Source organism: Brachypodium distachyon, chromosome 4 (assembly GCF_000005505.3).
Source record: "Brachypodium distachyon strain Bd21 chromosome 4, Brachypodium_distachyon_v3.0, whole genome shotgun sequence".
Taxonomy (NCBI): domain Eukaryota; kingdom Viridiplantae; phylum Streptophyta; class Magnoliopsida; order Poales; family Poaceae; genus Brachypodium; species Brachypodium distachyon.
The window spans coordinates 4631549-4646496 of NC_016134.3; the positions used below are offsets into that span (position 1 = coordinate 4631549).

A 14948-nucleotide genomic window follows, 5' to 3' on the forward strand; every position below is an offset into this window, starting at 1 on the left:
CCATCGTATTCCACCTGCATCATCTATAGCAACTAGTTCCATCGGGTTTACTGATCGTCATCACCAACTTAACCACTCACTCTCGGTTTTTATCTCTGCTCCAACCCTAACCCTCTCCTACATCTCTTTGTCTAAAGATGCAACGCGGCCTCATTACCCAATCCCTAACGGGTAATTAGCCCATTAGGGATGAGTTTGGGACAAATTTACTCCCCCACAGGGATGCATACGGGGAAAATGTTGTCTCCATCGGGTATCGGCGGACGAATATGCCCCCCAACCCAGATAACTGCTACATGCGGTTTCCCATGAAGTATGTGACTGGCATGTGAGTCCTAAAAATGCAATGCATACCTACAACTCTAGTAGCATATATAATTTCTACTCGTATCTATCATTCTCAGCTGCCCCAAGCTCCAAGCAGTTGCATCTTCCCCTCACGCGAAGCCTCAACTCGCCAAAACGAAAAGGGCCAAGGCCGTAACAGATTCAGCGTCGTGTAGCTAGTGAGATCCGGTATTTCACTGCATCATGGCCCCGGCCAGACCGCCGCCTCCTCTACCACTCGTTGTTGCACGCTAGCACGCCATGGCTAACAAGTTCACACTATCCCTCCTTGCGTGCCTCTGGCCATCGTGGCTCGCTTCCAACATCTAAGATCCAACCAAGACCTGGTTGTAGGATTCATGACAATGGAAATCATGTGGCCTGTGGATGGGATGGATAACCATTACCCGACAAGGTTTGTCTCGGTTGACATCTTGACAATTTGCTACCATTTTCAGATCCGCTTCCACTCTCCTTGTTTCCTAACGTTTTCTCCTTGTTGAATCTCCCTCTGGTAATCTTTTATTAACCTTCATTTTCATGTTAGTTGACAATGGCTCGACCGGTCCGTCGTTCCTCCTTCATGTTCAGAATTTTCCTCTAAGCTTAGGAAGCATGAGTTTTTTCTTCAGGTTCCCCACCCCAAAACCCAAACTTGTTCCTCCTCCATGTTCAGAATTTTCCTCTAAGCTCAGAAATCATGAGTTTTTTTTATCTTCAGGGACACTGATTTCCCACCCCCAAACCCAAACTTATACTAGCTGATTATCTCAGCGTTGACCTAGTGGGAAAGACTCGGGGGCGATGGAAGCTAGGAAGAAGGTCAGAAGATCATCTAGCTGGCTTAAAAAACAATTCATTTGGAGAACCTAATAATAGAAAAGTAAGCTAAAAAATGGTTGAGGTTAAAAACTACGCTTTCCAACACCAATTCCAACTGTACTACGCTTTCCAAACCAGCCCTCCAAATTTTATTACATTTTAATTTATTTTTACAAAGCTGACCTCCAAAAAAAAAGAGCCAAAGAAATCTCACGCGTCCTCCTCTCACTCCTCCCCTCTCTCTCCGCCTCTCGCCATGGCCGGCCGCCTCGTCGCCCCTCTCCTTCTCCTGCTCCTCCAGCTCCTCGCGCCGTCGCCGGCGTACGCGTCCCCGCGCACGGCGGCGTCGGCGGCGGCGCGGGTCTCTGGTCGGTGCCCGAGGCCGGAGCAGGGCGGGCTGCCGCCGTTCGTCGCGAGGCTCCGGCGGACCTGCCGCGCCTCGACGGAGGGATACCCGGCCGAGGAGGTGCGTGTCTCCGACCGTAGCTTCATGGATTGGTTGGCCACGAATTGTCTGTTCTTTTTTTGGTATGCGTGCGTATTTATTGTGTGGATGAATCGGGAGATTCCGTACGGTTCTTCGTGGATCTCTCGTCTCTCTCTTGTAGGTACCTGTTTGTCCTTCGATTTTCATATGGGTTGCACATCCGATTTAGTTGTTTCTGATTACTCACATATTTGATGTCAACAATATTATTATTGTTTAGAAGTTTCTGAAGTCAATTGGGTAATTCTCGTCGCGATTCTTGAGGTCAAAATTTCATGTTTTTCGCGGTATCTCGGGTTGATTGCTTGCTTGCTTCTGATTGTAAAGCTCTTGGTGGGTTCTTTTTTTTCGTTGCTTTTTTAATTTGGTTGCAGGCGAATTTCCTTCATATGTTTATGTAAGCTGATGTAGTAGTAGCAGTCGTCGCCACAGGAGTATGGGTATCATGGTTCAGTTGGATGGGTAGCTTAGACTCCTCCCTCCAAAATCAGCTTTTGTTCTTCCAAATAACTGCGCTCAAATAGAGTTGTTTCGAATTCGATGGCATCTCTCATTGGTTCAAGGTGAATTCAGCTAGATTTCTGTTGTGTGGATTAATGCTCACTTTTCTGTAGCTTATTATTCTTGTGCTACTAGCAGTGATTTTTGATTTTTAGAAATGGAAGCTTTATTACCTCGTCCTTTTGCATCGCAAGATGCATATAGCTAAATTATTATGTCGTTTATTACAATCATAAAAGAAGCAGCCAAATCAAGAAGTGTGACATGGCACGCTGGTCACCGAACTACATAAGCTAAGGAGCCTATTAGTGGCAACTAGCCAAACCGTGACATAAACTCCCCTTGCAAGCCATTAAAGCCTCTTGGCGGCAAGCTCCATCGGTTCCCTGTGCTGCGACCGTTGTAGCATAAACCATAATCACAGTCAACTGGTACAAGAGTAACACCTGCATACAAGTTTCAAATGGAACAAACAACTGCTGAAGCCACTACTAAAACAAGTGAGCGCAAAGACTTGTCCACTCCCTGTAGCCAAGACCCAAAAATATGCGCAACACTACCAAACATGGTAATATTAAACACCAAATGGATAGCACACCAAGCAACGCGTGCCATCTCAGTCAGAAAATAAAATCGAATGGTTTCCTGCTCAAGAAGCTGCATCAGTGTCGCCATACCATTGTCATTTGATCAAATTATCTTTTGTAAGAATAACGCTTCAACAAAGAAACCAAAGGAGCACCTTAATTTTTAGCGGTAATTTAAGTCACCAATTTTGTTTCTATCTAACCATGCCATGTGTCTATTAAGGTTGAATACATAGAGTGGACAGAAAAATGCCCTGTGTTGTGTAAATCCCACCTAAACAAGTCTTGTTCCTGTGGTAGCTCCACCTCAACCACTTTAGTAATAATTTCTTGTCAATCAGCTACGTGATGTCCTAGCAGGATGCGGTGGAAATCAACATTGGACTGTGCCGACCCTATCACAGAGGCTTCTATATCATGCTTATTTCGAACAATGGAAAACAAACGAGGGTACAGAGAACACAACACCGTATCCCCTAGCCATTTATCCTCCCAAAATCCACCGACTCACCATTTCCGTCCCTAAATGAGCCGAACTGCTGGAAGGAATCCTTAACCCGCATTAGACTCTTCCAAAAATGGGAATCCATTGGTTTAATTTTGAGTATGAAAGGGGTTCTGCCCCTTGTACTTATTACATAGAAGTGATTGCTAAGCCACTTACTTAGAAGGCATTTATGTTTACCTCTAAATCCTGAAAGTCTAGACCACCTTGTTCTTAATGACGTACATAGAATTCCCTATTTCGCTAAGGAGTTCATTTAGTAGTGAATTAAAATTCATGTAATATTGAATTAAAATTCATGTAGTAGTGAATCAGAAGATACAAGAAATTACTTAGATGCTTGCATTCAGATAGCTCTGACTCCTGAATAGGTCGAGGAACAAGTAAATACGTATGTCTTGCTATTATTGTAAATCGCAACAAAAATTATCTCGAACACGTGTGGAAACACCTGTCATTTTGTATTAGAAGAAAAATGCCAAGAACGCGCAAAAGGTTTCAAACTCAACAAAACAAAACAAAAGAACCAAAACACTAAGCTAACCAAAGACCTACTCCCTCAGTCCCTCTTTTGTGGGCGTATCTTTTTTTCTCTGGCATCCCAAAGTACCAGGCGTGTCATGTGTAAAAGGCTAAACTTACCGAAATTGCCCTCAGGTTTGATGTCACAAGCAGCCAGCCGTATCGTTGAGTCCCATCGGCTCCCGTACCAGCACATTTCATGAACCATGCAACAAGCCGTGTCCGTGCTCATGTAGCCGCTGACCAATATGCGCACGAGTAGATGGAGCAGCTAGCATGCACGGCCATAAATGCTAGCTGCTTGCGCGTGCTCTGTCGACGGAATTGATTGTCCATGCAGATTGCTTTCCAGGAATATCAATGAACCGGAACCCCATTCTTGCACGCCCGACTCGGTCTGCCAGTTAATTTTGGCATTAAATAGAAGGCATCGGGGCACGGCGAGGGCAATCCCGTCAAGCATGCAAGTGCGGCCGAGCACCTTGGTATGTGAGAAAAAAAATTACGCCCACTATACACGGATCAAGGGTGTACAAGCTAACAGAAATCATAGAAGGAATAGAAAAGAAGAGCTACTGCTATGTAACCCTACCCTACTGCCAAATGAAACCAGCTTTATAAACAGGTGACGCTGAAATTCACTTTGCGTTGAGGTGTGGGCTAAGAGGCTTAAATGTCTCAAGGGAGTAGGTCTGATACAATCGAGGAGTGTCAATCCTACTGAGGGTCATAGCAGTTTTTTGTAGTCTTTGTTCACAAGTCAATCGGCTCAGTTGTGGGATAATTAGGGCGCACACTGCCAAAATCATCTCCTTAGAGCATCTACAGTGCAAGTGCTTACAGCCAGTGCTTATGAAAAAACCCGGGTTTTTTTTTTCTTTGCCACCTCAGATTCACCGGGTGCTTGAAGAAGCTGATGAGTGCTCCGTTTTGCTTCGATGCCTCACCCATTAACTTCTCCTTCTGCTACTAGGTGCTTCGGCAGTGCCTTGTATTGCTGGCTTTTTTTTTCTCGTGTTTGACGTTGGCGTAGGAGGTGCCAGAGGGAGTGCTAGAGAGGATTACCTTCTAAGCACCTGTACAAACTTCCTAGCGTTGGATAAAATAAAATTTGAGCAAGTGCTTAGTGATGTGGAGGCACTCTGTTTCCTTAAGCATTGGTCTATAAGCACCTTGCATTGTACATGCCCTTATAAAGCTAGGTTCGTTTTGACTATGTGGTGTTTAATATGAACCTCACCTTGAAATTTTTTGCAGGTCAATGGGGAGAAACTTGTCAGAGAGTTGGGTGCAAAGGAGGGGTACACTGCCGTCCTCTTCTATGCATCATGGTGCCCTTTCTCTCAAAGAATGAGACCGGTCTTCGATGATCTTAGCTCAATGTATCCACAGATTAAGCACTTGGCTGTAGAACAGTCCAACGTCATGCCAGCGTAAGACACTAATGTGTAGTGGTGTAACTGGTGTTCCTGTTATCCTTGACCATTAATATGACCGACAACCTTAACTAACACATCTTCTTTTTACATGTTTTGCAGCGTTTTGTCAAGATATGGTGTTCGTAGCTTTCCTTCTATACTCATACCTCATGGATCATTTGCATTTTGGCCTATTGGTGCTAAAGATCTCAACTCACTGGTCAACTTTTACTTTGCTGTCACGGGTAGGTATCTCAATTATTATTAATGCATCTATATCTCAGCCAGTAATGGATTGTTGGATACACACTACTGTAGTAGGAAATACAAATCAACTTCCTGGAAGAGCAGCCTGTGGCCGTGAGCTGTAACTGCAGAACACACAACTGGGACGGGAATAATAGTTCTATTGTATAAAAGATAGCAACAATAGTAATTTAATTATATGGGTAAAATATGGCAAACGATATTTATATGGATATAAGATAGCAACAATAACTCCATGGAGGAAAGATGGCCATAACGACTCTGTGGATGTTAAATGTGCACATATGCATTTACCATCATTTTACTATAAACTAGCCATTATCGTTGACCTCATTGTTAGACCTGATGTTGCACTCATTAGTTAGTCACATTTTGAAAAATTTACTATCTTTGTCGAAAAGTAGATACCCTTCTTGTGTTTTAAGGGAGACTTTGTGCAATGCAGGGCAAGAACCAGTTGCATATCTTGGTCCACGGAAGTGGAGCCCAACTGGACAAAGCACACAGTATGTGAAGTTCTGGAATGGCTCAATCAACGAAACAGTGAAGAGCGAGCCCTACCTGGCATTCAGCATCCTATTTGTTTGCCTAAGGGTATTCTTGTTCTTCTTCCCAAAGTTCTTCACCTGCATCAAAGGCCTGTGGACGCAATATTTCCGGCACGCCAACCTTGGAGTCCTTGCCAAATTGACCCAGCTGCTTGAATGCGTACCTCATGCAGTAGACGTCAGGAAGATGTGGAGCAAATGGAGGCTCATGGTTGGGGCTATGAACGCCAGGGTCTGGGCATCATCTCTAGCATCCGTGTCTATTGGAGGGCAGTCTTCTCCCCGAGCTGCTGTTTTGGATTGACCGTTTCAATTTAAATAGCGAACGGGAGATCATGCGGACTCTTTGAATTGTTCTGGATGTACAAGCTCCTGTAACTCACATGAACATGTAGCGATACATCTTGTTTGTAGCCTGTAAATCCTAGGGATACTGTTGAGCCTTTGTAGATCATATTGCAACATTAATCATGAGTATCTGTTGTCATAGTTTCGAGCAAGGAGACAAAGCATAATCAGCAACTGAAGTATGTTCATCTGCTTGTAGTAATAAAAGGATGAGAAATTCCAACCTGTGTCTCCATATAGTACCAGCAAGTACAAAAAATGTAAAATCGATACTGATGGATTTCAGCAAGAACTCTGGTTAACCTGAAACCAGATACAGACTTAATATGCCGTAATGCTTTCATGGGCAACATATTGATCTCTCTTCATCTACATTTAGGGGTGCTAAAAAATGTGTCGTTTGGAACCAGAAACGACAACAGCAGGTGATACAAAAGTATACATGGAACTCAGTACAAACTAGTAACAGCTATGCACCATGGTGAATCAAAATCTTCTCTCTGATGTTTTCAGGTTTCGACTGCAGGTCCTCCCTCTGCATCTCGAGCTCCTTCTCCTTGCTGACAATTAACACTCTGGAATGTCCTCCACTGAGACATACTCAACCAGTGGGCATGCCACTACTTGCATTGCGAGGCCGTTCACCAGTTCCTTGAACTTCTGGGCGGTTGTCGTGGATGTATGAGCCAATCAGGCCTTCAGCGATTAGGCGAGACGGCTTCTTGTCTGCAGAAGACAGGCCCTTTTTCCTGAGGAACTCCTGGGCGCTCTGAAGGTCACCACCAGTTTCAGGCTTTCAGCCAGCGGTTTCTTGCAGTCCATCATACCCGCGCCAGTTTCTTCTCGGAGTTGCTTAACCAACGCAGCAGAAATTGCCACAGTTGTTTTTCCTGAAAACATAAGCACGTCAGATATACTCCAGATTTTCGTTAAAAAAATGATACTCCCTCGGTTTCATAATTCTTGTCGAAATATTACATGTATCTAAACACTTTTTAGGAATAGATACATTTATTTTTGTACAAATTTGAGACAAGAATTATGGAATGGATGAAGTATACTCCATATTGAATGCTCACTTTCAGAGAGGGAGGCAGTAAACGCATTCTGATGCACATATTGCGCGCGCGCGCACACACATTCCTGAGGAACACGGGCACGCGTGGATGATACATGGCCTGGAGAGCCTGTGTTGTGTTGTGTCTGCTTTGCAGCCTAGTTATTCTTGACAGTTTTTGGCTCGTCACTGCAAATCTCTGTGCAGTTCAACCTTTTCTTTTATGAATCTTTTTTGTTTGTTTTATGGGAGTAATTTGTTAAATAAAATGAAGCCACAAACTCACGCTGGGTGCTGAACTGCTGATGCTATCACAATTCACAAAATGTGGTACTCAGACCAGTAGATTCTGCTGCTGTCAAAAAACAAAGCTAGCCTGCAGATTCTGCCAAGGCTGTTCTGGGATTTTCCCTTTCCTTTCTTCGTTTGGAGCTGGTAAACCTTGGGTCTTCTTGGCGTCCTTCTTCTAACACAAAATGACACGTTTCCCAACGGGCGTTCAAGAAATAAAAGACCATTACAAGCCTTGAAATTTTGAGCGATGCCTCCAAAGTGAACAGACCATAAGCACCAACTGGTGTCTTTATAATAGTATAAAATGTAACTTAATTAAACAGGCTGCGCCGATCCCAGACTCCAGAGTGCTGGAGCTCACTTGGACGCGGCAAGGGTTCGAAAAAGACTACTACACTAGACCAGGGCCAACATAAGAGCGCAGGGGCTCGTTTCCTTGCAAAGGAACTGAGATATCTACCGCTGCTCTTGAAATTTCTACAGCAGGGGCCACCAATGAAGTGGCGCAATTTCTAATTTCTTCTTCACGGGCTAATTTACTTGTCGCTCGCACTCTCCGTCTCCGTGGCATCTTTGACCACATCGGAATCATCTTCAGCCACCCCGGAACCATCTTCAGCAGTCTCCTGGAGCCATCGGGAAGGTAAATGGTCAAGTGAAATAATGGGAATTATCAGAAAAGCATGCACTGTGAAAAATAAGAAAAACCATCAAACATGTAAGATTACGTCGCTAGCACATGTTCAATTATTCCAGGAAGAATTAGAACCAGATTGCTCTAAAAAAAGAACAGTCCCAGACCCTATCAATGGGACCCACTATCGAAACATGAGTAACAAAATCCTACTGACAAGAGCCCGAGGATGATTGGAGCCTTTGTATTGAAGTCTAAATGGGAGGAGCGGATGACACATTTGACTCTTCAGAATGTTTTGTATCCTACCCTTTTAGCTTATACTACCCTTTTGGCTTATATTGAGGGGGGAAAAGATGATCAGTTTCTCTCAAGTGATTAGCATATCTACTTTAAAATAGAATTGTGCTATATTGGGAGAACAAATAGCAGATGCCATGCTAAATAGAATTCAACTTACAAGTACAGACAGTGTCTGAGAGTTCTGGAAATCCAAGAGAGATGCAAAAGCAATCATTGCCAGTCTGCTCTATCCACCAGTTGCGTACTACTTTAAAAAAAGGAATTGTGTGATGCATCAGTACTCACATTCTTTTCCTCATTGACAGCACTGCTTTCTTCATGACTTTCTAGATTATCATCCAACTGAAAAAGGGGAGGAAGCCAAGGGTTAAGGAATCTTCAACCTTGTCATGAAACTGGCTAATTGCAGATTAAAACCATTATTAAAGTACAAGTAATTTGACTATCCTATGGTTGCAATGCAGCTACCTATGTATCCATAATTTGCGCATATTATAACCATTATTAAAACACAAGCAATTTGATAATCAAATGTTTACAATAAGCTATATATTCAAGAACTTCTATCACAATCCAGTGAATCTTTGAGCAACTAAATTAAGCTAGAAAGAGAGTACTTACTTTCACGATCTCTGGGCTAGCTAATAATGCACCCACACTTGTATTCTCCTCCACAGTTCCATTTTTACCATCATTTTCCGTAGCATCTTCTAGCTGAAAAGAGAAGAATCAAATCCAAACATACAAGGTACACACTACACAGCAATTTAACACAAAATTACACCATCATGAACATAGAAGAGTTATTACCCCCAAATTCTTCAAGCTAATTGACACATCTTCCTGTTGCTTCTTAAGGGTGGTCCTCAGTTCTTGGAAATCCTAGAAGGGGAGATGGAGACAAAACAGTTTATAACAAGAACTTCTGGAGATGAATATCTGGAACCTTTTAAAGAATATCAAAACATGTCCTTACTGATCTCAGCTGATCTATTTCACTGTTTAGTGCAGTCTTGATATCAGATATTTCCTGCAGGACATATAGTGATAAATAAGCTGCACACAAAATTAAAAAGTGCGCTGCAAAATACCCGCTAGATTACAATTAGATTGGCATTGCTGAAGGTAGGTCGTTTTATCATGAACACATGTACTATCAACTTTCTGACCAAATGAAACTATCACCCTTACCCTAGAACTCTTTAGTCTTTATTGCACTAATAGTTTTTTTATGGAGTTTCAAGAACAGATACAAATTAGACACATTGTCTACAAAATCCAAATAAATAAATAAAAGAAAATTGTTTTCTAATCATTCAAATATAACAATTATTATGAAAAAATGAGCCAATATAACAACACAAATAAACATATAATATGAAGTGAAACGCGAAGAAACTCACAGATTTGTATTTCTGCACTTGGGTGTCTAAATTGTTCCTCCAGCTCTGCAAATCCTAAAAAGCAACAAGATATTTATATAAACAGTTCTGATATTTAATAGTCATCCCTACTCCCTAGTGAAAAAATAAAATAATTTGCAAACATATAATCAGCAAACAGATATTATCATTATGTATCTGTAGGCTGTGCTCTGACTTATAACCATATATATCCTTTCAAGATTCAGGTATTGGAATGGATGAGAACTTATTTACCAGACTTTAAATTGTTGACAAAATAAATGAAGCCGTAAAAGATGAATAACGAGGAGTAATTATTTCAGCATACCTCCTTCAATCCTCGGAGTCTCCCCAAAAGCTCTGTTTGGGATTCATTTAGTTCCTGATACCCAAAAGCATAACAAGTTAATTTCTTCCTTTCTCTTAGAACTCGCACACTATTTGTAAAAAAAAACGCACAAAATGGCAACAGTCAAATCAAGAGTAGAGGGTAGAGACAGATATATAATATAACCATTGAACAAATCAGACACAGGGGAGATGAGACATTTTATGTGTAAAATAAAATAGCTTGGGAACCAATTAGCAGAGTACTCCATGTCTCCATTTTGTGGACAGTATTCAGTGTGTAGTTCACAAAGTTCATCCATGAATCCTAAAAAGGAAGGTCATGGAATAAATATTCGATTATAGACAGAAGAAGATTATCGCCAGAAATTATCTTTTGATCTTAAACTGCAGTTTTGTTAAATTTTATACTTGAACACACTATTTCTGTCCTAGATCAGTGAACTGTAAATCATGTCAATCCTAGCAGCCTGATCTGTATTTTGATAATGCAGCCATTGTTGAGTTTGTCCTGGCAAATAGTCGGGGCTTGGGATTGAGCAATTTGAGTTAGACCGTTTTGAGGCCTTTCTCAAATTGCTGCATTTTGGCGAGGGTTTAAAGAAAGTAACCTGTAGAAATGCAACTAACCAACTAACTATGGTATGTCTATAACTCTATATCAGTACTGACTAAAGGCAGTTAATCTTCAAATATGGTGGCAAGTCACTGATGTATTCCAGTTTATTACTACCTCTGATCCTAAATTCTTGACTCAAATTTGCCCAAATATGGATGTATTTATTCTTAAAAAGCGTCTAGATACATGTAATATTTTGACAACACTTTAGGATCGGAGGGAGTATAATTTAGTGGTGAGCATTCAGAGCAATTTTAGTTACCAACACGATACTGATATGTTTAAATCTGGTGACCCGATGATGCCTACTTTACCATGCATTCCTATTGCATGAGCATCCCCCCCCCCCATTTTCACAAGTGTCACACAAACATAGGAGCGGTGATTTTTTCTCAACAAGGCCACCCCAGAAATGACCAGAAAATTCTGCGTTTCAAGAAATCTACCATTCATCCTAGCATAAATACAAGCTGCCAAAATAATAAAATCTTAAAAATGAAAAAAAAATCAACGGTCCGTCCGTAGGTGAGAGGATCCTCACCGAGATCTTCTCCCCCACCGGCAGCAACGCCTCATTCCTCTGCGAAAGAAAGCAAACGATCAGAAACCAGACCGCGGGTACAGAGATCGGGGGACGGGCTGGCCGTTGCTCACCGCCGGAGACGGGGAGTTCTCGCCCGCCGACGCTTCCGCCTCCGCCGTCGAAACCGCAACCGCGGGCCGCGGGGATGCTTCGGAATCAGACATGACGGAGGTAGGGAGGGAGGGAGCGGGGCGGTCGTGGGTAGGGTTAGGGTTTTGCGGCGAGGGAGGGAGACGGTGCTACCGTGCGGCGTGGCTGTGGGAGTGTGGGGGGAGAGATTTGAAATTGAAATGGTAATGGGGAGAGATTTGGTTCGCACGCAGAGAGGGAGGAGGGGAAACCAAAGCGAGTTTTCGCAAACCACTCTTTTGTCGAGATATGGCATGTCGCAAGTCGCATCCTAAAAACTTTTTTTTTTTTGAGACGTCCGAAACCTGTTTTTTACGGCAGAGGTTCAGAATTTTCAAAAAAAAAGAAAAGAACAGAGTAAGTTCAATTAGGTGTAACTCTAATTGCAAATGAATAAAGAGAGTGCTTTGCTGTCAAAAAAAAGTGTAAGCGAACTACCACGAACTCGGTGCACCGGGACTTCCATTCAATTTGGTCTGATGATGACAAGGGAGAACGTATCCGGTGCACTGGGCTATTTGGTGCACCCGATCCATGTGGACCGTTGGATGGAAAAAAAGACAGGAGTAGGTCAAAAAAACCATTCCGTTATTAAAAAAAAGAAAGATAACCATTTGTCGTTCTCCACTTAGACTCTTAAGTTTGTTGCGAATCAACCGCGCTCCACTCCTCTCTTTGATGAGTGCTTTGTGCTTATGACCCTCCATTTCATAAAAGTTGGCGTATTTTGTTTCGTTAAGACAAGACTTTGACCAAAAATTACGTTATTAATATGTAACCTATATGATACAAATCATGATTATTGGAAAGAACTTTTAAAGACGAATCTATTGATATAAATTTCATGTATGTAAACTCACGTATTAGTAGAGTTATCATTGATCAAAGCTTTGTCTTAACGAAACAAAATACGCCAACCTTTGTGAAACACAGAAGATACCATGCTGCTTTCTTTTGCACAAATGTAACATTAATGGATGAATGCTCATTCGTTCACTGTTATTAATTCATCATATATCGCCGCTAACTGCCTTATTTTCCACCATTCTTGATTCATAACAATGGTGACAATCAAGGACCAATGATTCATACTACTCCCTTCGATCCATATTAGTTGTCGAAATACTACATGTATCTAGACGTTTTTTGGACATATTTGAAACAATTAATATGAATCAGAGGAGTACAAAAATATCAAACACATGCGTCAATACCAATATATACCTTTGTCAACAGCCTTGTTGGAAAAGAATTTGGCCTTCCGATATGCTGCAAGCATAGAGCGATATTTGCTAACCTTCTCTTGGTGCTCCAGGATTAGCACTTCGCTATGCAAGATTTATACAAGTATGTTTATTGTCAGAATTTACGATTTCTCACAGTGACTAAGCAACAGCTTACCTCCACAGGAACAAAGGGGGAAGGAGGGGACCATACGTATAACACCACCAAAGCGTAGTACTAGTTTGCGGTTCCGGCATAAGCTCTCGTCGCACAAAGACATACATATACCACCAATTTCTAGTCTATTCCTATCTAAAAAATACGGACCGTTTCTTTCACCGCGGTTTCGTCGTCTGTCAAACATCCTGAAGGGTGTGGTGGCAAACTTGTAAATTATGTTGCATCAACCATTCTCCCCCAATCTCTTCTCCCGTCTCCCTGTTTCTCCCGCTGAGATGAGATCGAGTCCGCCGCCACCACGCTGCCGCTAGAGAAGAGATCTAGATCGAGCCGCTCCCTCTCCTATTCGTCCCCCAGCTGGCCGCTTGGTTCATCTCCCATCCCTTGCGCACGGAAAAACCGAGCCGCCGCACCTACGCACTCCTGTGGCCGCCGCTTCCCCGTTCTAGGCTGCGGCCTGTCCGCCGCCGTCCCGCCAACTAGAAGGCCCCGACCGGGGTGGCTAATGCTCAGGACCCCATCGTGGCCTCCTCTCTGCCCCGCCGCTTCCTCCCGGCCGCACCACAGCAGACAGTCGCCACCTCCCCTCGTCCGCGCAGCAGCAGACACCGCCTCCTCCCGCGTCCACGCAGTAGCAGCAGCTGCCGCCAACTCTTGTCCCCGTTTTGATTGGAGCAGGAAGAGAAGCCCCTCGTGCTGAAGGACTGTGAGTATGAAGCTGTGTTTCTTCCGATCTGCGTTCAACCGAAGCCTCAATGCTAGGTATGTGGCTAATCTAATCACTGCAAAGGAGAGGAATTGTAGAAATTACGTGAGAAAATTGCAAGGTAAGTTACTAAGATGGTGGTTTCTGGTGGGGTTTGAAAGGGGCTTGCTTGCATTGGTTGATTGAAACAGAGGTAGAATAACATCCATGACCTATTTAAAAGGGATGTTTGGTGGTCATAGATAAAAGCAAACAATTGTTTTTAATGCATATCTTCGAGTGTCTAATTTTATTTTGTTGTTCCGTTGCAACGCACGGTCATTTCAGCTAGTTCCAGCGAAAAGATTGATTTCCAGCGACCATCATCCATAAGTCGGGGTAACAGGCTGCACCTGTCAGTCGAGCAGCTCCATGAGCGTCTTGGTCCCCGCGGCGCAGCTCCACCTTCATCTGCACCAGCCTCTGCCTCTTGACCTTGGCGTCCATCGCGCGCGCCTTGTGGCCGTCCTTCTTCCCGAACTCCCTCTTGAACATGCCAGGGTATTCCGCCTCCAGCTCCTTCACCTCCTCCGCCAGGTACGGGTACAGCTCGCACATCTCCGCGAACTCCCTCGGCCCGTCGCTGTTCGCGTTCGCGTTCGCCGCAGCAGCAGCCGCCGCCTTGCCGCCGCCGCCCCAGACAATGTTGGAGAGGTCGTAGAGCCGGCGGTCGTGCTCCTCGTGCTTCTTGTACCGTTGCCGCAGGGCGGTCTGCTTTGAGTGGAGCTCTTTGCTGTCGTAGGCGCGGTTGTCGAGCTTCCCGGCGAGGGCTTCCATGAGCGCGTCAGGATGCGGCAACGCGCCGTGCGCGTGGCGGTGGGCGGCGAGGGCCTCGTCGTCGGTGGACCAGATGCGGGGGATGCCGCCGCCGGCCTTCCTGGCCTCGCCCGACGACGGCGGGAGCGGCTTCAGGTTCTCTGCCTCCATCGGCTCTGGTGGCAGCGCTTCCTCGTCGGGCTCAGATGACTCGCCCTCCTCATCGTCGGTGGTCTCGGAATCCTCACGCACGCACGCGCCGGCGATATGCGCCCAGCAGGTCGCACACACACGTCAACTTGGGCTCACAACACACTCGGCCCACTAGCCAAAGGTACTCC

General features: G+C 44.0%; 2 protein-coding genes across 2 annotated transcripts; one reads left to right on the forward strand and one right to left on the reverse strand.

Moving 5' to 3' along the window:
- The first annotated feature begins 1347 nt into the window (after positions 1–1347).
- Positions 1348–6557, forward strand: LOC100841870 (5'-adenylylsulfate reductase-like 6). The gene is made up of 4 exons (XM_010238887.2): positions 1348–1615; positions 5009–5184; positions 5290–5414; positions 5882–6557. Exons 1-4 carry the CDS (start codon positions 1406–1408, stop codon positions 6286–6288), a joined length of 918 nt encoding a protein of 305 aa, XP_010237189.1. The 5' UTR covers positions 1348–1405; the 3' UTR covers positions 6289–6557.
- Positions 6558–7893: 1336 nt separating this feature from the next.
- On the reverse strand, positions 7894–11905 carry LOC100841257. Its single transcript, XM_024454689.1, has 9 exons — positions 11645–11905; positions 11532–11570; positions 10352–10405; positions 10024–10077; positions 9597–9650; positions 9431–9502; positions 9242–9334; positions 8906–8962; positions 7894–8309 (listed from the first exon to the last, which is right to left on the reverse strand). The coding sequence occupies exons 1-9, from the start codon at positions 11735–11737 to the stop codon at positions 8220–8222; spliced, it is 606 nt and encodes a 201-aa protein (XP_024310457.1). The 5' UTR covers positions 11738–11905; the 3' UTR covers positions 7894–8219.
- Between the last annotated feature and the right edge of the window lie 3043 nt (positions 11906–14948).

Excerpts from the sequence above, each read along its gene's own strand:
- LOC100841870 (XM_010238887.2), top strand. The coding sequence starts at position 1,406 with ATGGCCGGCCGCCTCGTCGCCCCTCTCCTTCTCCTGCTCCTCCAGCTC. Across the intron at positions 5,185-5,289 it reads CAGTCCAACGTCATGCCAGC|CGTTTTGTCAAGATATGGTG; the intron begins GTAAGACACTAA and ends CATGTTTTGCAG. Across the intron at positions 5,415-5,881 it reads CTTTTACTTTGCTGTCACGG|GGCAAGAACCAGTTGCATAT; the intron begins GTAGGTATCTCA and ends TGTGCAATGCAG.
- LOC100841257 (XM_024454689.1), bottom strand. The coding sequence starts at position 11,737 with ATGTCTGATTCCGAAGCATCCCCGCGGCCCGCGGTTGCGGTTTCGACG. Across the intron at positions 11,571-11,644 it reads AGAACTCCCCGTCTCCGGCG|AGGAATGAGGCGTTGCTGCC; the intron begins GTGAGCAACGGC and ends TTTCTTTCGCAG. Across the intron at positions 9,503-9,596 it reads AAATAGATCAGCTGAGATCA|GATTTCCAAGAACTGAGGAC; the intron begins GTAAGGACATGT and ends CTCCCCTTCTAG.